Below are 26,258 nucleotides of genomic sequence, written 5' to 3' on the forward strand. Positions count from 1 at the left end.
GGGTGATTCAGAAGTGTTATGTTTTCATAACCATTAACCCTGAGCGTTGGTGAAGGTGTGGGGGGTGTGATGGTGGCGTCAGTAGGTACAGACTTTTTGGAAAGCAGCCTGGCTTTTGGGCAGTAGGAGCAATTAGAATACTTCCCTTTGAGGGCATCCTTCTGCACAGGCAGTAGTCTGGAGTGCAGACTGCACAGGTGAGCTCACCAGTGTCCTCCAGCACCAGGAAGGGAGTGTGCATCACTGCGGGCTCGGGGAGGGAAGCAGTGGGACATTGGCACTGACGCACGTGGGTGGAGGTTCTTGGGCAGGTGCTTGGGGCCACTAGCGTCACAGGTCAGGTGGGTTCAGCTCTAACCCATGGTGGCTAAGTCTTGAAACAAGGGGCTGGTATGTCAGGTTAGACAGAAATGGTCACAGCATTATTCATAATAGCCGAAAAGTGGAAATAACCCAAGTGTCCATCGACTGAAAGATACGGTAAGTACACATGAATATTGCAATAGGAAAGAATGAAGTGCTGACACGTTGCAATATGGATGAACCTTGAAAATAGGCTAACTGGAAGAAGCCAGTCACAAAAGGCCACAGTGTTTCCGTTTCTGTGAAATGTCCCAAATGGGTAAATCCATAGGACAGAAAGCAGATTAGTGGTTTTCTGGGGGCTGAGAGGTGGAAATAGGGAGTGACTGCTAAAGGGTACAGGGCTTCTTTGGGGGTGATGAAAATGTTGTGGAACTAGACAGAGGTAAGGGTTGCACAGTTCTGTGAATGTACTAAAAAGTACCGAATTGTACATTTTTAAAAATTAATTAATTAATTTATGGCTGTGTTGGGTCTTCGTTTCTGTGCGAGGGCTTTCTCCAGTTGAGGCAAGCGGGGACCACTCTTCATCGCGGTGCACGGGCCTCTCACTGTCGTGGCCTCTGTTGTTGCGGAGCACAGGCTCCAGACGCGCAGGCTCAGTAATTGTGGCTCACGGGCCCAGTTGCTCCATGGCACGTGGGACCTTCCCAGGCCAGGGCGCGAACCCGTGTCCCCCGCGTTGGCAGCTCGAACCCGTGTCCCCTGCATTGGCAGGCAGGCTCTCAACCACTGCGCCACCAGGGAAGCCCTGAATTGTACATTTTAAAGTGGTAAAGTTGTGTGGTATGTGAACTATACCTCAAAAATCAGGTGGGGAATCTTAGACTTCCTCCTCTAAAATTATACTTAAAGACAAAAAGGGCATGAGCAAGGGGGGAAAATATTTGCAAAGCATATACTTGACAAAGGACTTAAACTAGAAAATATCAAGTACTTTATGTGTAGGTAGAGTGGTGGGCCCCCCAAAATGCCCACATCTTAATCCCTGGAACCCATGAATATGTTACATGAAATGGCAAGGACTTTGCAGGTGCAATTAAAGATTGAGATGAAATTATCCTGGATTATCCAGGTGGACCCTATCTAATCACGTGAGCCCTTTAAAGTCAAGAATGCTCTGGGCTACCATGGGTCAGAGAGTGGTATAATGGAAGAGGCAGGATTGATTCTCAGGGGTGAGCAGGACTCAACCCACCGTTGCTGGATTTGAAGATGAAGGTGCCACGAGCCAGGATGTGGAGCAGCCTCTAGAAGGTGAGGAGGACGTCTGGCTCACAACCACAGGGACATGCGGACCTCACACCCACACACTCAGGAGACTGAATTTGCTGACAACCTGCATGAGCAGGGGAGCAGATTCTCCCCTGGAGCCTCCAGAGAAGACGCTTCCCTGCTGACACCTAACTTAGCCCAGTTGACCGTGTCAAATTTCTGACCTACAGAACTGTGATAGAGTAAATCTGTGTTATTTTAAGCCACAGAGATTGTGGTAATTTGTTATGGTAGCAATGGAAAAACAATGTACTTTGTAACTCAATAATAAGGTCAACAAATCCAAGTAAAAAATGGGCAAGATACTTGAACAGACACTTCACCAGAGAAGATTTATGGGTGACAAGTCCATGAAAGATGCTCACTATCTTCAGTTGCAAATCAGAACCACGAGATCCACTGTCACTGGAACAGCTGAAAGTGAGCATACAGACCGCACCAAGCGACAGCAAGGCTGGTGGGAGTGCAGAGTGGGTCACCCACTTTGGAAAACAGTTCAGTCAGTCACACACACACCCTCCATATGACCTGACCATATCACACTTGGTGTTTGCTCAAGAGAAATGAAAACATGTCCGTTCACAGAATGGTCCATGATTACCACATCTTTATTCACAAGTCAAAAACTGAGAACAATCCTAACAAACATCCATGAAAATTTGATAAATGTGGCACGTCCATCCAATGGAAAACTATTTGGCAATGAAAACGCACACAACGTGGATAAACCTCAAATTAGACTGAGTAATTAATTAGACCAAAAGAAATACATGCTATATGATTCCATTTATATAAAATTCCAGAAAATGTAAACTAGTCTATAATGATCAAAAGCAGAGCAGCTGTTCCCTGGGAACAGAGGTGTTGGGGGTAGCAGCTTAGTCTACATAGCCCTTGGGCAGGGTCGGGGGAGAGGAGGGTGCATCTCCCACCACGTGACTGACACCAGGCCTGGCTGGATGTTTTCCAGTCACCTTAGAGATGGGTGATACTAGGATGTGAGGTGGGGACGTGAGGGTGCTGCTTTGAGTGCACAGTACAGCACACATGCACACCCTGCCCGGGAACGTCCAGGGGCCCATCAAGGATGGAGTCCTGCTTCTGTGTCAGAGCCTTTTGACACATCCTCCTTACACTGTATCCCAGAAGGACCGGCAGAAGCTTAATTGCAAATGCCCCTTTTAGTAAAAATAATTGCACTTCAGATCAAGGGTTCCCCAAGTCCTGTGAATTCTGCCGTGTCTGGGCCTACTTGTCAGACTGGTGGACAGCCTCCACCTGTTGTCAGGGGCAGCTGCCCAGAAAGCAGTCTGCAGCGGCCCCCAGCTCTGTGCTTTCATCAGGTCAGAGCAGCAGCAGAGCTGCCCGAGGCAGGACCTTGGGGTGCAGGTACCACCCCATCCCAAGCACCACCTCTGTGTCACAGGCAGGCAGTGGTGACTGACAGTGCACGCATCACAGTGACAGGCTACAGTGAAGCAAACCTTTCAGTAAACATTCCAGACACGGCACCCCTCAGGGCGCTGACCCAACTGGCATCTGGACAGAAGACTCAGAAGAGCTCCTGGCCCAGAGCCTGGGAGGTAGACTCACAAGCAGATCCGGGTGTTCAGGGATGTCAGTGACATGCGATTTGGGGTAAGCGCTCTGACCCAAGGCCCACACACCGCCGACGGAGGGTGCAGGTGCTGGGCTGCCGGGAGGTGTGTAAAGGAGCAGCATACCACTGGGCCCCGGATTAAGACCAACTGATGAGGAACTGCTCTCCCATCGTCAGCAAGACAGGGATGTCCAGGGTCTGGGGACAAGAAATAGGAAAATTTGCTTGGCAACAGAGGTGGGGCAGACAGCAGTCTGTGGACATGGGTGGATGTGGGACATGGGGTCTGTCCTAGTCCTGGGAGCGTCTCGCTCTGTTTCCTCCGAGCACTCTTGGCAGTGGCCGCCTTAGTTTGCTTTGGAAATGAGCTGCCCTTTAACCAGGGGCCGACAGTGTGGACACAGGCAGAGGAAAGATGTCAAGTGCGGGGGACTGAACCTTCCCACTCCTCCCCGCGAGGATCAGTTCCTCTCCGCCCCTTGTAAGGCCTGAGTGTCCTCTCCCTTCTGGACAGGGAATCCCATGATACCAGCTCAGCGGGCACCTCCCGCCCCCTCGCCCACCCTCGGGGACAGGCCTTCTGGCCTCAAATGTAGGCTCTCTTGCCTCCGTGTCAGGGCTGTAGGTGAAGTTGGATACAGGAACGCCATTGCAGAGGACCTGCTGGGGGGCTGTGGCCACCCCCAGGACGGTCACCTTCCTCAGCTGCAGGCCAGCCCCCTCACTGCTCACGTGCACCAGCTGGTTCACGATGGTGTTCTGGCCGAAGCAGAGAGACAGGACCAGAGGTGTGAGCAGATGGCCTGGGGCAGGAAGCCCCACCAGGGCAGGGCCTCTGGACAGCAGATGGGGAGGGCAGGTCGGCAGCACACCCCGTGCAAACCCTAGGATACTGGTGCAGCGTGGGGGACTCCAGCCACGGCAGTTGGCCTATGGGCTCTTCTCCCCTTCAGTCTGCTTGACCCAGGGACAGGTGGCCATCCCAGGACCCCAGGCCAGCTCCCCTCACCAAGTCAGGATAGTCACCCCAAGACAGCCCCCAGCCTGGGCGGATCCCAGGACTCACGTTCCTGGCCAGGAAGATGACCTGCGTGTAGGCCCCACGGTCCAGCACTCCCAGGCTCTCCCCATCGTCCCAGAACAGCTCCCCTCGGGCCTCCCCGCTCGCAGTCAGGGCCACGGCCAGGGCCATGGGCTTCTTGCGGGACTCTGTGGTCGTGAGGCCAGGGCCCTGGGAGGGGGTGGCCCACGTCACTGTCCCAAACCTGGTGGAGGCCTCCAGACCCAGGCGTGAGGAGCACTAGGCTGGGACAGTGCCGTGCGAGAAGCAGCCAGGATCCACAGGACAGCCTACGGCCGAGCGGCCTGGAGGCCCGTGGACACCTCAGAGGACATGAGGCCCACAGAGGTTTGCAGACTGACAGACTGTTTTCTGAGAAAGGCCAATGAAGCAGGCCTCTCCTTCACCAGGCCTGGGAGCAAGTGAGTGCAAGGATGTATCCTGTCCTTCCCCAGCCCAGTTCATCCTCAACCCTCAGAAGTATCATCTCTGCCTGGGGGCAGACCCCCACTTGAACAGAGGCATGTGGGTTCCCAGCAACCCCAGGGCTGGACAAATAGGATCAGGGACCCGGCCCAAGTACCTGCAAGGGGATGATGTGCCCGGCCCGGAGGTGGAGGTTGATGGTGTCCAGTGGGGCAGACAGTGTCACCCACTGCCCCTCGCTGTGGATGGCAGACGTGAGGGGTGCAGGAGGTGGGAGGCTGCCAAAGGCCTCCACTGGCACCTGGAGGGGCATGTCATGTCACAAAGGGTCTTGGGCATTGCCAAGCTCCTGTGTTGTTGTCGGGAGCTGAGAGCAAAGGTCTGGCTACATGCTGGGGACAGAGCGTGTGAGGCCTGAGCCAGGGCTAGGGTCGGGCAGGTCAGAGGACACAAGAAGGGGCAGGAGTTTGGGAGCAGAACTGGAGTCCCAGCTCAGCTTGGTGGCAAGTCACCCACTCAGCCTCGGTTTCTCCATCTGGAAAATGAGTGCTCTAAGGATCGCACAGGATGATGCTGATGGAGCACCCAGGTGAGGGCCCTCATGTAGCCAGGACTCCTTTTTCACTCTCTGGTCCACATGGATGGTGCTGGAGGGAAGACCCGCTCCATCTCCCCCCGTCCTCCCAGGTTTCAGGGCCCCAGGACTCACCGTCTGCAGGTCGTACCACGTGCTGCGGGGGAAGTAGCCAGTGACCTCAACCTTCCCGGCCTTGAGCACCGGGGTGATGAGCAGAGCCTCCCCCCACAGGAGCTGGCGGTCCACGGTCCAGGTGTGGGGGTCCTCGGGGAACCTTCAAACAGGAGGGACGGGCAGGGGGGCCTGGTGACCTCTGAGGTCAGTGGGCTCAAGGGACCCATGGGGAGGCGTGGACAGGAGCCAGAGGACCTGGGTTACATGTGGCAGGGCCGGTTCCGGCCAGCTCAAGTCAAGGCAGGAGCCAGTAACCTCTCCCTGCCCGACTACTTGGGCATGACCTGTTCACATTTCCTGTTTGCAAGTTGTGTTCTTGCCCACATGTCTATCTCGCTCTTACCCCTGGTCTGAGTTTCTGTACATTGGGGACAGTGACTGTCATTTTATTGACAATGTTTTCTCCCATTCGTTTGCCTTGACAATCTATGTTCAGAGCAGTTTTAATATTTTTCTGCTTATGTTCAAAGAAGTGTTACTTTTTTTCCTAAATGAAACCTCCTTCCCTTTGCTTTTTTGCTTTTGATGCTTAGAAAGTCCTCACCTGACAGGTCATAGAGAAACATTCACTTCTGTTTTCCTGCAGCTTTTTCTACAGCTTAATTTTTGACATTTAACTATTTAATCCATTTGGAACTTAGGTTTGTATGGATGAGTGGAAAATAAGTTGATTTTTGCAAATAGCTAACTAATTACCTTACTACTGGAGAATCCTTTAATCCTCTGATTCGAGGTGCCATTTTATGGTACAGTAACTTCTTAGATATACTAAATCCTACTTGGGGGATATCTATTGGATTTCTTTAGTGGTCTTGTTCCCTTAAGCCCCAGATGGATTCAATCATGATAGTCTTATAACTTGTTTTACCATTTGGGAGGCCTGGTCTGTACTCAGTGTTCATCCTGGGTTTTTCCGTTATCCAGCGCTCCCTGCCCTGAGCTGGAATCTAATGGGTGGGAACTGGGGGTGCAGGGGGCACCTCAGTGGGGACTGCCCAGATTTTGCTGCAACCTCCTTCCTCTCAGTGCCCAGAACACCCCCTGCAGCAGGTTAGCTGCCCTGGGGTCAGTGGGCTGGAGGCCATCACTCCCAACCCAGGCACTCACTCCAAGAAGAGGGGCCGGGCCACGGTCTCGCCTCTGACATGGGCCCCATGGAACAGCGTGTAGAGATAGGGCAGCAGCATGTAGCGCAGGGCAAAGGCCTTCCTCATGGCTTGCTGTGCTGTCTCGCTGAACCTGTATGGCTCCTGTGGCTGCAGTGGAGGGAGTGGAGGAAGCACCTGGGATCTTGGATCATGGACTCTGAGGTCCCCCCACCCCAGGAGACCCAGCACTTTGGGCCAGCCAGTGCTGAGCTCATTGGCACAGAAAGTGGCATTCCCCAGGGCACGGCCTCCCCTGCCGCCCCCGCCCTACCAGGCTGTTCAGGCCATTGTGGTTCCGCATGAAGGGGTAGAAGGCCCCCAGCTGGGTCCAGCGCACACACAGCTCCTCCGAAGTGTTGCCCAGGAAGCCACAGATGTCGGCCCCCACCAGGGGCACCCCCAGCAGATTGAAGAGCAGGATTTCTGGAGGGCAGAGTCAGATGGGCCTCCAGCTGCTACAGCAGGAGCAGTCTAGGGCCAAGGAGCCTGACAGACATGTCTGTTGAACTGGCTGGAGGCAAGGATCCCTCCCAAAGCCCCTCCCACCCAACCCCCACCTGATGGTCAGTACACCAGTGGCCACTGCACCTTGCACTTGTGGTCAGCAGAATGACAAGCCGCATCTGCTCCCTAACTCCCAGGGTGGGCAGGGCAAACTAGTCCCGTTAGGGCTGAATTGTATCCCCCTCCGAAGGTAAGTTCTAGTTCTAACCCCTGGTTGCCATATTTGGAAATAGGGTCATTGAAGATGTAATCAGGTTGAGAAGAGGACGTTAGGGTGGACCCTAATCCACCATGACTGGTGACCTTATCAGAAGAGGGAACCAGGTACAGGAAGCACAGAGGGTCCCAAACAAGATGAATCCAAACAGACCTACACCAAGACACAATTAAAATGGCAAAAGTTAAAGAGTATTCTAAAGGTAGCAAGAGAAAAGCAAGAGTTAATTACAAGGGAACCCCATAAGGCTATCAGCTGCTTTCTCTACAGAAAGGTTGCAGGCCAGAAGGGAGTGGCAAGATATATTCTAAGTCCTGAAAGGGAAAAACCTGCAATCTAGGATACTCTACCCAGCAAGGTTATCATTTAGAATAGAAGGAAAGATAAAGAATTTCTCAGACAAGCAAAAACTAACAGAATACAGCAATGCTAAACCTATCCTAAAAGAAATACTGAAAGGTCTTCTCTAAATAGAAAAGAAGTAAGAATCTATAGCAAAAAGAAAATCACAATTGGAAAGTAAATCACCTAAGCCAGTACAAAGATTAAAAAAAAAAATCAAAAATATTTTTGTGAAAGCAATGATAACTACAATGAACAGCAAAGGGATAAACATGAAGATGTAAAAGAGGACATAAAAATCATAAAATGTGGGGGAGGGGAGTAATAAAATATAGATTTTTTTTTGAGCCTGTATGGCTACCAGTCTAAAACAAGTAGATACAGTAACGGGTTAACATACTTGAAAAACAGGTTACCACAAATCAAAAACATAAAATTGATTCACAAAAACCAAAAGAACACAAGGAAAATACAAAAGAAAACCATCAAACCATAAAAGGAGAAACAAAAAGGAACAAAGAAGAAGTACAAAATCAAATGGAAAACAAGGTTTAAAATGGCAATAAACACATATCAATAATTACTTTAAATGTCAATGGACTAAATGCTCCAGTCAAAAGACACAAAGTGGCAGATTGGATAATAAAACAAGAGCCTACAAGGTGCTGCCTACAGGAGACCCACTTTAGGGCAAAGGACACACATAGCTTAAAAGTGAGAGGATGGAAAAAGATATTTCATGCAAATGGAAATGACAAGAAAGCAGGGGTAGCAATACTCATATCAGACAAAACAGACTTTAAAACAAAGCCCATACAACATTTTCAGAGATCTTGTTTTCTCATCAGTGACCCAAGTGTAACCAACTGTTTCTCACATGTTACAGGTCATTGAGGCTTAGTATTTTAAACTAAGATGGGAATATAAAAATACAGAATTCTGACCCATGCATGAAATTTGCTAGCTACTGTTCTCTACTGTAGCTATTAGCTGCCATTTCTTTAGATGCTGTGCTACTAAAATTTCCTAGATGACAGGGTTCTCATTCCATGACAGGGTTCTCATTCCCCTGCTAACAGGAATCTTTAGAAACTTAAGTGGCAGGGGTGTGCATGTGGGCTATTATTCTCTCAGAGTTGAAGATGAGAGGGGGATGGTGCCCTTGACTGTAGTGTGGTTACCTGAAGAAACCACAGGTAACCTTGGGCTGCACCATGCTAAAGGGCAATGGGATCTTTGATTGTCAAAGTGAGCATTCAAAATGACTTTTATTAACAACAAGAAAAAATGATTAAATATAATTCTGTATCTTCAAAAAAATAAAGGCCATAAAGAAAGATAAAGAAGCATGCTATATAATGATAAAAGGATCAATATAAGAGGATATTACACTCATTAACATATATGCACCCAGTATAGGCACACCTAAATACATAAAACAAATACTAACAGACGTAGAGAGAGAAATTGATGGGAATAAAATAATACCACGAGGCTTTACCATCCCACTGGCATCAATGGACAGATCTTCCAGACAGAAAATCAATATGGCAACAGAGATCCTAAATGACACAATAAAACAGACTTAATATCTTCAGGACATTACATCCAAAAAAACCCCAGAATACACAGTCTTCTCAAGTACACATGGACAATTCTCTGGGATAGACTATATAAATACTAGGACATAACACAAGCCTCAACAAATTTAAGAGGATAGAAATTATCTCAAACATCTTTTCTGACCACAACAGCATGAAACTGGAAATCAACCACAGAGAGAACAAATTACATGGAGACTAAACAACATGCTACTACTAAAAAAAAAAAAAAAAAAAAAAAAAAAAATCCTAATGGGTCAATGATGAAATAAAAGAGGAAATTTAAAAATACTTTGAGGGCTTCCCTGGTGGCACAGTGGTTGGGAATCCTCCTGCCAATGCAGGGGACATGGGTTTGAGCCCTGGTCTGGGAGGATCCCACATGCCGTGGAGCAACTAGGCCCGTGCGCCTGCACTCTGGAGCCCGCGAGCACACCGCCTGCGTGCACCTCAACAAAGAGTGGCCCCCGGTCTCTGCAACTAGAGAAAGCCCACACGCGCAGCAATGAAGACCCAACGCAGCCAAAAATAAATAAATTAATTAAAAAAATACTTTGAAACAAATGATAATGAAAATACAGCCAAACAAAATCTGTGGGATTTGGCAAAAGCAGTCCTTACAGGGAAGTTCATAACAATACAGGCCTTCCTCAAAAAAAAAAAAAAAAAAAAAAAAAAAACCAAGAAAAATCTCAAGCAACCTAACCTACCACCTAAAAGAATTAGAAAAAGAAGAACAAACAAAACCTAAAGTTAGCAGAAGGAAGGAAATAATAAAGATCAGAGAGGAAACAAATAAAATAGAGATTTTTTAAAACTAGAAAAAAAAATCAATAAAACCAAGAGCTGGTTCTTTGAAAGGGTAAACAAAATTGACAACCCTCTGGCCAGGCTCACCAAGAAGAGAAGACCCAAGTTAACAAAATAAGAAATGAAAGAGGAGAAATAACAACTGATACCACAGAAATATAAAAAACCATAAGAGAATACTATGAACAATTACATGCCAACAAACTGAACAACCTAGATGAAATGGACAAGTTTCTAGATACATCCAGCCCACCAAAACTGAATCAAGAAGACATAGATAATTTGAACAGACCAATCACTGGAAGTGATATAGAATCTGTAATTTTTAAAAACTCCCTGCAAACAAAAGCCCAGGACCACATGGCTTCACTGGGGAATTCTACCAAACATACAAAGAAGAACTAATACTGATCCTTCTCAAACTCTTCCAAAAGACTGAAAAGGACGCAACACTCCCAAAGTCATTCTATGAAGCCACCATCACCAAAACCAGACAAAGGCACTACCAAAAAAAGAAAACTACAGGCCAAAATCTTTTTTTTTTTTGCGGCACGCAGGCCTCTCACTGTTGTGGCCTCTCCCGTTGCGGAGCACAGGCTCCGGACGCGCAGGCTCAACGGCCATGGTTCACGGGCCCAGCCGCTCCGCGGCATGTGGGATCTTCCCGGACCGGGGCACGAACCCGTGTCCCCTGCATCGGCAGGTGGACTCTCAACCACTGCGCCACCAGGGAAGCCCGTGGCCAAAATCTTTGATTAATATAGATACAAAAATTCTCAACAAAATAATAGCAAACTGAATGCAACAACACAAAAAAAGATCATACACCACTATCAAGTTGGATTCATCCCAGGGTTGCAAGGATGGTTCAGCATATGCAAATCAATGTGATACACCACATCAACAAATGACAAAAACCACATGATCATCTCAATAGATGCAGAAAAAGCATTTGATAAAATTCAACATCCATTCACAATAAAAACTCTTACCAAAGTGGGTACAGAGGGAACATATCTCAACATAATAAAAGCCAACATAATACTCAATGGTGAAAAGCTGAAAGTCTTTCCACTAAAATCTGGAACAAGACAAGGATGCTCACTCTCACCATTTCTATTCAACATAGTATTGGCAATCCTAGCCACAGCAATCAGGCAAGAAAAAGAAATAAAAGTATCCAAATTAGAAAAGGTAAAATTGTCATTATATGCAGATGACATGATACTATATATAGAAGACTCTGGAGACTCCACACAAAAACTACTAGAACTGATAAATAAAGCAAGGTAGCAGAATACAAGGTTAACATACAGAAATCTGTTATTTCTTTACAGTAACAATGAAATAGCAGAAAGGGAGAGTAAAAAGACAATCCCTTTTAAAATCGCATCAAAAAAAAATACTTTGAGGAATTCCCTGGTGATCTGGTGCTTAGGACTTGGCGCTTTCAGTGCTGTGGGCCTGGGTTCGGTCACTGGTTGAGGAACTAAGATCCCACAAAGCCACACAGCACAGCCAAAAAGTAAAAAATAAAATACTTCAGAGGAAACCTGACCAAGGAGGTGAAAGACTTATATGCTGAGAACTAGAAAACATTGATAAAGGAAACTGAAAATGATTCACAGAAATGGAAAGATATCCCATGCTCTTGGATTGGAAGAATTAATATTGTTAAAACGGCCATACTACCCAAAGCAATCTACAGATTTAATGCAACCCCTATCAAATTACTCATGACATTTTTCAAAGAACTAGAACAAATAATCCTAAAATTTATATGGAACCATAAAAGATCCAGAATTGCCAAAACAACCCTGAGGAAAAAGAACAAAACTGGAGGCACAACCCTCCCAGACTTCAGACAATACTACAAAGCTACAGTAATTAAAACGGTGTGGTACTGGCACAAAACAGACATATGGATTAATGGAACAGAACAGAGAGCCCAGAAACAAACCCACACACCTACGGTCAAGTAATTTCAACAAAGGAGGCAAGAATATACAATGGAGAAAAGACAGTCTGTTCAGTAAGTGTTGTTGGGAAAGCTGGACAGCTGCATGTAAATCAATGAAGTTAGAACACTCCCTCACACCACACACAAAAATAAGCTCCAAATGGCCTAGTGACTTAAATATAAGACATGAGAGCACAAAACTCCTAGAAGAGAACATAGGCAAAACATTCTCTGACATAAATCATAGCAGTGTTTTCTTAAGTCAGTCTCCCAAGGCTATAGATATAAAAGCAAAAATAAATGGGACCTAATTAAACTTATAAGATTTTGGACAGAAAAGGAAACCATAAGCAAAATGAAAAGACAACCTATGGACTGGGAAAAAGTATTTGCAAATGATGTGACTGACAAGGGCTTAACTTCTAAAATATACAAACAGCTCATACAACTCAATATCAAAAGACAACCCAATCAAAAAATGGGCAGAAGACCTAAAAAGACATTTCTCCAAAGAAGATATACAGATGGCCAATAGGCACATGAAAAGATGCTCAACATCACTAATTAGTAGAGAAATGCAAAATCAAAACTATAATGAGGGACTTCCCTGGTGGCACAGTGGATAAAAATCTGCCTGCCAATTCAGGGGACACAGGTTCGATCCCTGGTCTGGGAAGATCCCACATGCCACGGAGCACCTAAGCCTGTGCGCCACAACTACTGAAGCCTGCGCGCCACAACTACTGAAGCCTGCGCGCCTTGAGCCCATGCTCCACAAAAGAGAAGCCACCGCGAGTAGAAGCCCATGCACTGAAATGAAGAGTAGCCCCCGCTTGCCACTAGAGAAAGCACGTGAACAGCAACAAAGACCTAACACTGCCAAAAATAAATAAAATTAAATCTTTAAAAAAAAAACGAAAACAAAAAACTGCAATGAGGTATTAACCTCACACCAGTCAGAACAGTCATCATTAAAGAGTCTACAAATAATAAATGTTGGAGAAGTTGTGGAGAAAATGGAACCCTCCTACACTGTTGGTGGGAATGTAAAATGGTGCAGCCACTATGGACAACAGTATGGAGGTTCCTTAAAAAACTAAAAATAGAGTTGCCATGTGATCCAGCAATCCCACTCCTGGGCATATATCTGGACAAAACTATAACTCAAAAAGATACATGCACCCCAATGTTCATAGGAGTGCTATTCACAACAGCCAAGACATGGAAACAACCTAAATGTCCATCAACAGATGAATGGATAAAGATGTGGTAGATATATACAATGGAATATTACTCAGCCATAAGAAAGAATGAAAATAATGCCATTTGCAGCAACATGGATGGACCTAAAGATTATTATACTAAGTAAAGTTAGAGAGAGACAAATGCCATATGATATCCGGTATATGTGGAATCTAAAATATGATACAAATGAACTTATTTACGAAACAGAAACAGACTCACAGACATGGAAAACAAATTTATGGTTACCAAAGGGGAAAGGGGGTGGGGGAGGGACAAATCAGGAGTTTGGGATTAGCAGATACATACCACTATATATAATAAAATAGATAAACAATAAGGTCCTACTGTATAGCCCAGGGGACCATATTAAAAAAGAGGAAAAACACCATGTGAAGATAAGGACACAGGAAGAAGACCGGGAGATGACAGAGGCAGAGGTTAGAGTGACACAGCCTCAAACCAAGGAGGGCCAAGGACTGCTGGCAACCACCAAGAGCTGGAAGAAGCAAGGAGGGATTCTGTCCAGAGTCTCAGAGAGGGCAAGGCCCTGCCAACACCGTGATCAGACTTCTAGTCTGAGAATAAGTTTGTTGTTTTAAATCACCTGGGGTGTGGTACTTCGTTACAGCAGAGGGTCAGTGAGTCCCCTGAGTTGCTGAAGGGTCAGGCAGCTTCCAGAGCATCTGGGCCCCGTGCCGACCCCACCACTGCTGGGCAGGACTAGAGGCTGCTGGGCCCTCGTCTCCTCGGGAGCCAGGACCCAGCCTGGAAGCGAGTGGGCAGGATGAGGCGCAGCCTGGGGCTGTGAGCAGTGCTGGTCTGGGTCACAGCAGGTCCTGCGAGCTGCACAGCTTTATTTTAGCTTGGTAACAACAGCTCACACCAGAACTGAAACCCAAGAACCAGACAGGTGGACACAAAGCCCAGGAATCCGGCTCTGGGGTGGCTTCAGAGACTGGCCTGCAGGTGCTCAGGCTCGACCCACCATGCTGGCCCCAGGGTGAAAATCAGAGCTGGCTGGCACCTGTGGGCAGAGCCAGCAGCCGCTTTGTGAAGGAGGAATGGACTTCTCACCCGAGAGCTCAGCTCGGCAGGACATCCCTGTGGCCCGAGGCTCTGTAGATGCATCGCACATGGAAGCAAGCCTGCGACTATGAAAGCACTTCCAGGCCGGGGGTTTGGTGGAGGCTCTTTTCAGCTGTGAGCTTTGGGGCCACCTCTATCCCCTTCCCCAGGGCTCCTGAGCCATCCCTGGGCCTAAGATCTGTCTGTAGCATCAGAGCTCTTGGAACAAAAATAAAAATTTTCTTTGCAGGGTGGAGCCAGGCACTGAGACGAGAGGGGTGGGGGCACCCTTTGGACTGAGCTCAGATGCTATTTCATGCACCTCAGAATGTGGTCACCAGAAGGGACATTCTGATGTTAGCATGAATCTGACATGGGGACGCTTGGAAGAGGGGCACCACAGGTGAGCCCAATGGCACATGAGTTGGCGACGGGCCCCATGCCATTGCAGCAGCATCTCTCTGAGGACCCAGCTCTGGGCAAACACCCCCGGAGAGGGGCCCACCCTCCCCTCCTTGCACCCCCTCCTGACAGGTGTGCTCACCTGGCACGGAGTAGGAAAGCTGCTCCCAGCTGCTCCACACATCCCCTGTCCAGTGGCCGGCGTATTGGCCATGGCCGGCAAAGGTTGAGCGAGAGATCACAAAGGGGCGCGTCCCCCGAGCCTTTACCAGAGCCCTGGGTGGAGCAGGGGGACAGAGAGCTGTGCTGAGCAGGGTCACCAGGAGCCCCATCACTGCCCGCAAGAGCGCCTGGCGGTGCGGCAGGAAGGACAAGCTGGGAGCAAGGAGTTGGCTTGCTGAGGTCACCGCCACTGTCTGCCAGGCAGTCAGCTCTGCCACCTGACTTACCCTCGAAGATGCATGTGTCACGGGGAGGACAAACTCAAGGGAGCCAGAGGCCCTGGTCAGCCCTGGCCTCCCTGTCTCATCACCATGCCCTTCCTCTGAGGCACCAGGCATGGAGCTGAGGTGGGGGGCGGGGGTGGGATGTGGGGACGGCCAGGGCCTCCTCCTCTCCTTCCTGCACCCTGGCCCCTCACCTGTGGGAGGCGAAGGCTTCGGTCAGGCCGTACAGGTTGTGCAGGTCGTAGTGCGTGGACAGGAGCTGGTGGCTGGAGGCGCAGATGGTGGCTGCCCGGAGGGTCCCGCCAACCACCCCTGGAGGAGAGGGGGCTGTTTCCTTGGAGCCTCCTCCCGGCAGGCTGGTGCCCCCCACATTTTGAGAGACCCGTTGGGACATGGGGTGCGTCCCTGTACAGTCTCCACTTCTCCAAGGACAGGACAAGGCGATGCCACAGGTTGTGGTCTGCACACCCAGACTCCACGTCTGCCTGCTCCTAACCATTTTAAGTTTTTCCCTGTCCGACTGCCTAAGCCTGAAACACCCCCTCTGAAGGGTCTCGCCTCAGCTGCACATGCCCAGTCAGCATCACGTGGCTGGGGTCTCCCCACATGAACCTTACTCCCAGGGCACCCCTTGCCTTTCCCGGGCTGGCTGCTGCCCAGGAAAGCTCAGAAACCAGAGCTTTGAGTCTCCAAAACCAGAGAAGGAAATCCCTGATTTGAGCCGTTAAATCCCCAGCTGACTAGTGCTGGGGGGCGGGCAGGCGGAGGCAGCTCACCTGGCACGTAGGGCGGGTTCTCCAGGTTGCTATTGGGGCAGCCATCCACTGAGCCCCTCACAAAATTGGATGGCTCGTTCATGTCCTGCAAGAGAGGCCCTGGGGGTGGGTGCCCTGCCTGGTGCAGAGAGTGGGGCTGGTCCCTGAGGCCACCGGACACCCAAGGGTGGGGCCACACTCACGATCCACATGCCGTCAAAGGGCACCTGGGCGTGGAACTCGGCCACCATGTCCTGCCACCAGTCAAGGGCCTCGGGGTTGGTGAAGTCAGGGAAGGCGGTGAGTCCGGGCCACACCTGGACGAAAGGCCAGAGGGGAGACAGGGCCCCTGGAGCCTGCACGGAGGCCCTGCGTGTCCTGACTGCAGGCAGAGCTGTAGCCTCACTCATCTACCCAGGGATGGGTGGACTGCAAGGGGAGGAGCATGGGGAGAGACCCCAGAATCTGCACTGCTGGGAGCCTTGCCAGCCTCCCCTGAGGCTGGACCCCCTTCCTTCTGGTTCTGGGCCTGCCCTGGACCGGGAGGTCAGGAGTCTACTGGGTGCCCCGCCCACCGGGAAGGCCTGGGAACCATCAGGAAGCCCCTGGGGGCCCAGAGGATGTGGAGGGCCCCAAGGCCTCCCCAAGCATCTTTGGAGCTTGTTTCTGAGCTGCCCACAAACAAGGGCCCCTGACACAAGGATTCAGGGTGGTCTTCCTTGTCAGGGGCCACTGTCACCCCAGCTGTCACCACCCCCCGCTGCAGTCCCACTGCCCAGGGACCTCTGCTTTCTCCCCCTCGCCCCCCAGGCCCTGCTGTACCTGCCCAATCAGCGGCTGCCCAGTCTCATTGGTGATGAAGACCCCCCGCCTTAGACCCTCATCGTAGGGTCTGTAGGTCCCGGCAGGGCTGGAGCTGCTGATGGCAGGATCCTGGGGAGAGAAACCAGTCAGAATGCGAGGGAAATGCCCAAAGCCTTGGCACGCATCGCTGGGAAAACGGGAAAATGCTCTCGATAAACGTTAACGAGGCACAGGTGGATGCGCCCTGTATGCGCCAACACGCTGCGTGTGCGTGGACGTGCACGTGACCCCGCCCCCATTGCCAAAAAGGGCGCACCTGGATGCAGGCCGTTACTTTTGCTTTAAGGGCCCAGAGTTTCACAAACTTTCTACAGGGAGCGTTTATTTCATTTAGAATTAAAAAAGAAAAGGTCTGTGTCTGCCCTCCCTGCTCTGAGTGGACCTGGATGCTGCTGCCTTCAGAGGGGCTGCAGGGATGGAAATGAGCATCAGCCCAATTCCAAACGGATTTCCTCTCCTGAGGGGTATCCGTGGTGGCGACCATTTGGTTGTCTTGGCTCCCCCTCCCCTCCTCCGGCCCCCCAGCTGTACCAGACCCTGAATTACACCCCTCTGGCTGCAGGGACTGGCCCAGGGAAGTGTGTCTTTCTGCTGAGCCACTCAGATCCTGCCCTCCTTCCCACAAGACAGAGCTGACTGCAGGGAGGCGGGGCCGGGAGTTTCACGGAGCTTCTGGGGTTCCGGCTGCCCTGGCACACAGCTCCACCCGGCCCTCTCAGAGCGGAGTGGTGTCAGCTGAGCAACGCGCGCCCCCCCCGCCCCGCCCCTTGCTTTAAGCTGTTCAGGTAACCTACAACCGTAAGGATCCTGAGCCACAGACAGATGTCTCCAGGGACATCACTGGATAGCAGGAGCCAAGTCTATAAATCTGATATTCCCTCGATATCAAAGACCCTCAGAAACATTCTCAGTGACCATGGCAAGCATGAGGATGATGCCACTGAAAGTTGGAGCCACCAGACACTGGGCCCCTCTCCTTCCAAAAGAGCCTGCTCCCTGTGGCACAAGAGGGGAGGGGGCACTCACAACAATCATGATGTACCGCCGGCCACTTTGGTGGAGCTCCTGCACCAGGGCCGGGAAGTCCCCAAAGCCGTCCTTGTTGAAAGTGAAGTCCCGCCTGGCGTCCATGTAGTCCAGGTCATTCCACTGGACGTCCTGCAGCCACAGCACAGGGCGGTCGGGGCCCAGGCTCGTTGCCCCCGCCCCACCCTGGGGGCCCCAGGCCCCTCCCCGGCACTCACCAGAGGGAAGTGTGCCCTGGTCATGTTCTCCACAACCTGGCGGGTGATGGCAGTGGAGGAGTAGCCCCAGCGGCACAGGTGGAAGCCCAGGCCCCAGTACGGTGGCATGAACGGGTAGCCTGGGAGCCAAGGCGACCGTGAGGGGGCAGGAGGGGCTGGGGAGGGAGGGGCTGGGGGCCAGGGCCGGGGAGAGGCCTACCCACGATGTCCAGGTACTGCCGCACCACGCTCTTGGGCTCCGGGCCCAGGAACACGTACACATCCAGGATCCCGCCTGTCGACCTCCAGCTGAGGGCCGGGCTGGGCTGCAGGACCACATCTGGGGGAAGCAGCCCTGGGGCTCAGGGACAAATACTCATCCCCCTTGCCCAGGGCCTTCGGCACTGCACCAATGGGCCAAACCACCGCTGGAGAGCTTGGGGGTGAGCTCACACAGGGAGCTTGGGGGCCCTGGGACAGTCACTCTGAGCCCAGCTTGCTGAGATCCTTGGAGCAGGACAGGAAGACGCTGAGCAGCTGGGCCTGGGGCCCCTTTTATGGCCTCAGCCCCACCCCACCCAGGTCAGAGGTCCCAGAGCCCACCTTAGAGGCACTGAAGGACAGAGCTGGCAGAGGCCACAGCCCACTGGTCATTTCTCGGAATAGTGTACGAGACCCGACCCGCCGGCCCCTCCTCTACCTCCAGCCTGTCAGAGAGGTGCAGAGAGCCCCAGCCCCCTCTACGAAGGAGGGGGTGTGGCTGCACCAGGGAAACCCTGGCCGGGAGCTCAGAAGCAGAACTGGCTGGGGGATGTGGAGGGCCCCAGTACCCCCTTGCTTACCCATGGCATTGCTGTTCAGCAGGAAGACCCCGTGAGCTGAACCGCCATCCTCCAGGACCAGGTAGAAAGGGTGAGATCCATATAGGTTCACGTCGGGCTGGGACATGACAGATGCCCTGCTTTACGTCCTGGCCCCTGAAGCCCCTCCGACCGCACACCCCGCCCTGGCCACCCCTTTACCATCGGGGCAATGTCCCGGTTCCAGAGAGTGATCTTGGTCCAGTTGGTGCTGAGCATCAGGGGCCCGAGGTGTTCGGCAAGGCCCGTGATGTGCTGGGACGGCAGGGAGGTGGACAGCTGCAGAAACTGGTCGGCGAAGAACAGGGGGGCCACTGTGGTGTTCAGCCTGCCCGGAAGAGACCAGGTGGCCTCGCACCAGAAGCCAATGGCCCCATGAGCCCTGACCACAAGCAAGTGCTGGGCAAGAGCTTCCCAAAACCCTTCCAGTCCTGGGAGTCGTGGCCCTGGGTACCTCCCAGGAGAGCCAAACTGCTCCCAGACATCGTGGAGCTGCCCAGCCAGGGGCAGTTAGGGTGCCCCAAGGTTCCATGGGGTGAAGAGCAAGGCAAAAACCACGTACAGGGTCCCTCTCTGCATGGAAGACGCGTCGCGGCTAATTTCATGGGACAAGTTCCTGCTGCACCCCACCAGCCCCTGTGTAAGACTTTGCTCACCTGCCTGTGGGTGTCTGTGCGTGTTCAAGCCCAAGATCTGATAAAATGCTTTAAAAACTTCTCTCCAAACTCCGCTTGAAGGTCAGCTTCCCAGAGAGGCCCCCTCAGCTACAGAGCCAGCCCACACCCTGCATCTGCACAGCCTGTTCCTACCTCCCTCTGCTATGTCAGTCCTGGGAGCAGGTCCACAACACCCGGCCGAAAAATGAACAGGCCACAAAAGAAAGAAATGCACTTCAGAAGGCAAGTGCTCTGAAGATTTGGGCAAGTCCAAGTTCCCTCTTTCTGAGCGTGTAGCAGAGTTCGGTGCAGAGCAGGGCCTCGTCAGCCAGCACATATTCGTGTAGGACTATGTGGGCAAAGTGCATGGGATGCGTCCCGGGAAAGATGCTTGCACAGCCCAGCGTCAGGGCCAGCGGGCAGCCGCGGCAAAACTGCTGACCCCGTGGCTGGGGGTATGGGGGGTGCTTCTGGGCCCGAGCAACACCGGACACTTGGACTCACAGCCACAGCATTTGAGTCTAAAAGATGCTTCGGTGCATCCAATACCTGGGGAGTGGGCTGGGGGGGAGGTGAGGGTGAGACCAAGCAACACCCTCATTCTCTCCATAAATACCCGAGGTCTGCTGTGGGTCAGAACTGCTCTAGGAGCTGGCGGTTCAGGAGGGGAAAGAAAAGGCTCCTGCCTCAGGCAGATGGCAGCCATGGTCCAAGCAAAGGTAAGGTCCCGTGGGGGCACACAAACCCCGGAGGGACATGGAGCAGTGTGGCCGACAGCACTGACGCTTGGGCTGGGCTCCGTCACCTGCCAGCAAGCACCTGGCCTCTCTATGTCTCTGTCTCCCCATCTGTAAAGTGGGGATAATAACAGGACCTACATCCCAGTTGTTATGAGGATTGGATGAGTTAATCACTGCGGTGCCTGATATACTGATGTGTAGTATGTGATAAACAAACAAGAATAAAGCAGGCTTGGGGGTGCTGCCTGGAGTGGGGTTGCCACTTTAGACTTGACCAGGGTTTCTCAGCCGAGGCACTACTGACATTTGGGCCGATCGCTCCGTGTTCTGGGCCGGCCTGTGCATTGTAGGGTGTTTAGCAGTATCCCTGCACCCTAATGCCCAGTGGTGACAACCAAAAATGTCTCCAGCTGTTGCCAAATGTCCCCTCTGAGGAGGGGCCTTTGAGGGCTCGGGGTGCAGGGAACAGTGAGCACCAGGGCCCTGCGGGGCAAGGAACAGCCAGGCCAGAGCAGGAGGGGGGACCACAGTAGGGTCAGGGACGATGCCCTCCAGCTCCCTAACCCTCCCAGCAGATAGTGGGCACAGAAACTGGGCACTCACAGCACCCGTCCATCCAGCTTCCGCCGCATGATCACCCCGAAGGGCTCCTCTGAGAACTCCACGCTGTAGAGCGTGGACGGCGCCTGGCTGCGGACACGTGGGGTCTCCAAGGGCACCTCATAGCGCTGGTTGGTGGGATCTTTGATCTAGAGGACGAGAGTGGTGTCATGAGGCCCTTGGTGGCCGGCTGCCCCTGCACACCTGTCCACTCCATCCTTCATCCAGAGAAGCGAGGCGTCAGTTCAAGTCTCAGGGTGGCCGCACACAGCGTGGGCGTGTGGACAGATTGGTCCACATCCCTGAGCCTCAGTTTCCTCGTCTATAGAGCCGGGAGAGCACCTCCTGTGGGGTGTGCCAGGTAAGACACGGGAAATCTGGATTTCAGATAAACAATTTTTTTAGTATAAACACGTCTCAGATATTGCACGGGACATGCTTACACTAAAAAAAAAAGACTAATTCCTGGGTTATCTGAAATTCATAGTTGTATTTTTATTTGCTGAATCTGGCAACATTTTTCTACCTGGCAGATCGAGTCACAGGGCGAGTGAGAAAACATAATTAGAGCACCCAGCCCGTGTCTGGTACATAGTCATCACTCAGTAATCCATGGCTGTCATCAGTGACTTTGTTCAAATAACTGGGCCGTACTGAATTATGTGCTTCAGGCTCTCTCACCTTTGTGTCTGCACATTCATTCAGTTGACAAGTTTTTACTGAGCACCTGCTATGTGCCAGGCACTGTTCCAGGGGCTGGGAAGCAGCAGGGAATAAACCGGACAAGAGGCCCTGCCCTCAGTGGCTGGGATCCCACTGCCTGGAACAGCCCCCTTCCTCCCTCTCCACCTTTCCCCTTCCTGACTCCTACTTTAGGTCCCAGCTGGGATGTCACTTCCTGGGGGGGGCCTAACCTCCCCCCACCTCGCCCTGAGCCCTGACCCCTAGAACATGTTGTAGAACCTCGTCACTGTCCTAGCGGCCCACTGTTCCCTGAGTGTAGGCACTGTCTCTGCTCACACCCAGCCTCCAGGTGAGGGCACAATACACGTCTGTGCATAAACAAACACCCCGCAGAGTCTGTCTTTGTCCACTGTCCGCACACTCTCTGCCCCTGCCCAGCCCCCGCCCGCCCACCGTGAAGTGGAGCCGGCTCTCAGTCTCCACCAGCACGTCCAGCCGCAAGGTCATGATGTCCTTGGGGAAGAAGGTCGGGGTGGCACGGATCAGGGTGGCCGTGTAGCCTGTCTTGGTGGTGGTCAGGTTCTCTAGCCTGTAACTGGGATAGCTGGGAGGGAAGAAGCACCAGGGCTGCCCCATCTGGGTGCCCGGAGGCCACCTTGCAGGCATGTAGCAGCAGCCCCGGGCCTCACACTGCTCCTGGGTGATGGCCTTGTCTGGGGCGCAGTCGAAGCGGCCGTTCGGGGGCAGGTCACACTGTGTGGGTGCTGCCCTGGGGCTGCCGTGGCGCCCTGGGACGGGCTGGGGCCCTTGGCCGCTGGCTCTGGGCTGGCGAGCTGGATAAATCTCCTCTTGGGAGAAGCTGTGCAGCTCTCGGGGGACCACGTCGAAGTCATGAAGCAGGATGTGCCCCAGGATGGCCAAGGAGACTAGGGCACAGACCCCCAGCAGGGGGCAGGAACAGGGTGGCCACCTCATCATGTGTGGGCAGCGGGCCCAGGAGGCCTGCAGACAGAAGAACCAGGCTCAAAGGGACGGCAGCAGGCAGTGGCCAGGGCCTCAGAAGACTCTCAAAGCAGCTTCCAGACATGAACCTGTGGCCAGCCCAGCAGCGCACAGGCTGGAAGTGAGGTCTGGTGAGGAAGCAGGACAGACCTGGGGGAGGGAGGGAAAAGGAAAAGGAGAGAAAAGTCCCAAACAGGGAGTTGCAGAATCCTGTGCATTGTGACGTCTTCTAATATGTTACAAATAAACGCATCTAGAATGTCTGTAAAAATAACTTAATAACACACAAAGACCCACGTGATAGATCAAGTGGAACAAACAAGTTCCCACAGGAGATAAGTCCCGCTCCCGTATGAAGACTGTGGCCGAGGTGAGTCTTGGCCAGTGGGGTGGAAGTGTGCCCTCCCTCTGTCCCTCTTGGGCTGACCAGGACGTGGATACAGCCAGTGAGGGGTCTTGGGCACTGCAGCCCAGGGCAACACTCAGGGACGGCCAAGCACAGAAGAAAAGCCTGGCCCCCAGGACTGGGCAGGCGGAGCCCCTCCCTGCCCCTGCAGTCAGGCTCGTGTGGGGTCTGGTTCTGGGCCTCTGTCACAGCAGCTGCACTGGGGCCTCACTCTGTTTACTCTGGTACTAAGACTGTTCTTACCTGCGTCTTGATTATCTGTATGTTCTAAATATTTTATAGGGAACATTGTTGGTCCAGCTCCTCCTCCGAGCAGCAGACACTGATATGGGACTAAACGGGCAAGGATTTTATTAGGGGGTCCTTTTTATCTGTCTGAGAGAAACTGGGGAGGTTTCCAGAGAGGGTTGAGAGCACCAACACACCCGTGCAGGTCTGACCCAATGGGAGGGTGGGGGATCCAAGAGCCCCAGACGGCCATGCAGGTTAGGGGAGCTTGGGCAAGCCCACAGGGTTGGGGTTCCTTGAGCCAAAGTGGGCCGTTAGAGGGGTCCAGATCTCCCAGAAGGGCAGGCAGAAGCCTGCCCTAGCGTTAAGGGCTGGGAGGCAGCCCCTCGCAGGAAATGCAGTGATGATTTCAGAGCACAGAGGCTGAGCCTCTGTCAGTGAAGCTCCCTGTGGCGGGAGGTCTGTGAGCTGCATTCTCATGGCCTCCGGAAACATGCAGGTGTTGGGGAAAAGTCACACGCATGGCAGAAGTGTGCCCAGGTCACTGAGAGAGTCCAAGCCTGTCACAGACACAGACCGGTCACCTGGAACATTCTGGCCACCATGGGCCACCAGTACGTTAGATGCAAGAGTGAACTGTTTTCATTCACAACACTTATGACACCAAAAGCGTGGAGCTTTTTCTCACCAACCAATTCTCCCATTCTCCCGACACCAGCCGGGTGTCCAGCAATTCAATTCAATTCTGACACGAACTCCCAGAGTTAGCGCAGACCCCACAGGTTGCGGGCTCAGTCCCACAAGACTTCCCCCACTTCAGACACTAACCACAAGTCCCAGGTTGTCACCGGCTCTTCTGACCAAGCCGCTATAAATTCCGGGGTTCACACAACACCCCTCACCTCCTCAGGTTCGACAACTGGCTAGAACAACTCACAGAACTCACTTACTGTTACCTGTTTATTATAAAGGATACAACTCAGGAACAACCAGAGGGCAAGGTATGGGGAAGGGGTGCTGAGCTTCTATGCCCTCTCTGGGCTGGCCATCCTCTGAGCACCAAAATGTGTTCACAGCTTGGAAGCTCTCCAAACCCCAACTAGTTTAGGGTTTCATTATGTAGGCATGAATGATGAAATCACTGAGCGCTGGTGACCCCTCTCTTAATCACGAGCCTCCTACCCAGAGGAAGGCCAAGAGAAAGTTCTCACCCTCGAATCCTGCCTTGGTCCTTCTGGGGACTAGCCCCCATTTTGAAGCTATCTACAAGCCCCCAGTCATCTCATTAGCATATAAAAGACACTCTTACCACCCCCAAGATTCCAGGGTTTTTAGGAGCTGTGTGCCAGGAACTGGAGACAAAGACTAATATCTCTTTTTTTATACCACATAGTGTCCCAGCTTCACCTGACCCTGCCAGACATATTTGTGATCATGATGACTCAGAAACTAAGGAACTCAGAGTGGAGTCCAGGGGTCCTCACTTGGGAGCTCTTGGGCAATGACCTCAACCCTTCCAACCCAGACTTCAGAAGCTGCAGAGGTGGCCAGAAGCACGGCCAGGGCAGCACCCCATGCCCTTCCCTGCTTCCATTTTACAGACAGGGAAGAGAGCCTAGAAAGGGGAAGAGATCCTAAAATGGGGAAGAGCCACACTCACAGCACTTGACAATTTAGAGAGAAAACGGGGAAGAACTGAAGGTCAGTAGATCAAGTGGCACTGCTGACCCAGAGGGCCGGTCACCCCGCCTTCAGGTAAGTGTCTCAGCACTGCTGCTTCCCCAGGCCACGGTGGTGGTGTAGACAAGCTGGGTTCAAAGCCCAGCTCCACCACCGGCAGAGGGAAGGAAAGGGTCCTCAGCCTCCTGAGCCTCAGCTTCCTCCCTGTGAACGGGGGCAAGAGCAGCCTTCCTCGCCCAGCTCGGGGGCAGTGAGTGGGAACCGTGGAGTTTCCGGGGTCCCCGATGTTACTGCTGCCTCCTGCCGCGCGCGGCCCTGGCACGGTGTGCTCAACTTCTCCAGTAGGAAAGCACTGACCAATCCCTCTATCGATCGACCCCTCCCCTTCGGGCGTCACGACTGCCCATACCCGCCAAGCCTCCACTCTGTGGGGATGCCGCGGACCACCACCCCCCCCGCCCCGCCGCTCGCTGGGACTACCGCAGCCCGGGTCCGGCAGTCAGGTCGGCTCACCTCCGCGCAGGCGCTCCCAGCCCCCTGCTCACCTCCGCGCACGCGCGCCCAGCCGGTAGCAGCAACTTCAGGATCCAGCGCCCACCAGAGCAGCGGCGGCGGGTCACGTGACAGCCCCCTGCGCAGGCGCCTTTAGTGAGTGTTCGCCTCTGGGCTGCGCCCTTTGGTGGCGGGGCGCTTGGTGGCGTCCTCGCCCTCCTTGGGCTTCGGCGCCCCTGGAACGTGGGAGGGACTCAGGGGGCGCGCACCTTGCAGGTGAGAGCTCTCGGGGGGAGAGGCGGGGCCTCGCCTTTTGGGGTCGCAGAGGGCGCTACGCCCCCGCATGAGCGAACCCTCAGCATCCTGGAGCCCGCCAGGCCGCCCGCCGAGGCACGGCTCTGCGAATCTAGCACCCAGACGACAAAACAGTGAAAATTTGGAAGCAACTTAAAGTTCTTCCGAAAAGGAAAACATTGTCATAATCCATAAAATCGACTGTCGTGAAAATGTTCAATGACAAGAACTTTTCTTAAACAAAGTCTCATGTTAAGGCGAGCAAGCTTAAAAAAAAAAAGAGGGGCAAGCTTGTACAGCAAGAAACTAACACATCGTAAGGCAATTATATTCCAATAAAAATTAATTAAAAAGAAAAAAAAAGGAGAAAGCTTTCCAAAATGACATACAAAAGCCGGATCCTGTGACCTTGTCAGGTGGAACCAGGCACAGAAAGCCCGGCGCAGCGGTGTCAGAGCAGGATTGAGGGCTTCCTCGCTTCTTTGTGGGTTTTGCATTTCTGAAATGTTTTAGAATAAATACAATTTTCTCTCATACTCAGAAAAAAAGTTTTATTTTT

General features: G+C 52.4%; 1 protein-coding gene across 5 annotated transcripts; it reads right to left on the reverse strand.

Annotated features, from left to right (window-relative positions):
- Positions 1–1,075: 1,075 nt before the first annotated feature.
- GAA (alpha glucosidase) lies at positions 1,076–25,535 on the reverse strand. 5 transcript variants are annotated; one of them, XM_007125271.4, is made up of 20 exons: positions 25,459–25,535; positions 22,051–22,749; positions 20,917–21,062; positions 19,080–19,245; positions 18,900–18,996; positions 18,278–18,397; positions 18,079–18,197; positions 17,861–17,992; positions 16,793–16,903; positions 16,174–16,287; positions 15,992–16,076; positions 15,410–15,527; positions 14,912–15,045; positions 6,895–7,046; positions 6,583–6,731; positions 5,434–5,575; positions 4,882–5,025; positions 4,305–4,469; positions 3,845–3,997; positions 1,076–3,436 (listed from the first exon to the last, which is right to left on the reverse strand). In XM_007125271.4, exons 2-20 carry the CDS (start codon positions 22,573–22,575, stop codon positions 3,377–3,379), a joined length of 2,832 nt encoding a protein of 943 aa, XP_007125333.1. In that variant the 5' UTR covers positions 22,576–22,749; positions 25,459–25,535; the 3' UTR covers positions 1,076–3,376. The 5 variants fall into 5 exon arrangements, with proteins under 5 accessions (XP_007125333.1, XP_028354783.1, XP_028354784.1 ...); XM_028498982.2 differs by having other exon boundaries at positions 15,410–15,542; XM_028498983.1 differs by having other exon boundaries at positions 15,410–15,542; positions 25,427–25,469.
- Between the last annotated feature and the right edge of the window lie 723 nt (positions 25,536–26,258).

This window comes from Physeter macrocephalus, chromosome 14 (genome assembly GCF_002837175.3).
Source record: "Physeter macrocephalus isolate SW-GA chromosome 14, ASM283717v5, whole genome shotgun sequence".
Lineage (NCBI taxonomy): Eukaryota > Metazoa > Chordata > Mammalia > Artiodactyla > Physeteridae > Physeter > Physeter macrocephalus.

Coding starts and splice junctions, on each gene's coding strand:
- GAA (XM_028498982.2), bottom strand. CDS start 22,575: ATGATGAGGTGGCCACCCTGTTCCTGCCCCCTGCTGGGGGTCTGTGCC. Junction 18,398..18,899: donor GCTGAACAGCAATGCCATGG/GTAAGCAAGGGG, acceptor TGCTTCCCCCAG/ATGTGGTCCTGCAGCCCAGC. Junction 16,077..16,173: donor CCTTTGACGGCATGTGGATC/GTGAGTGTGGCC, acceptor CCTCTCTTGCAG/GACATGAACGAGCCATCCAA.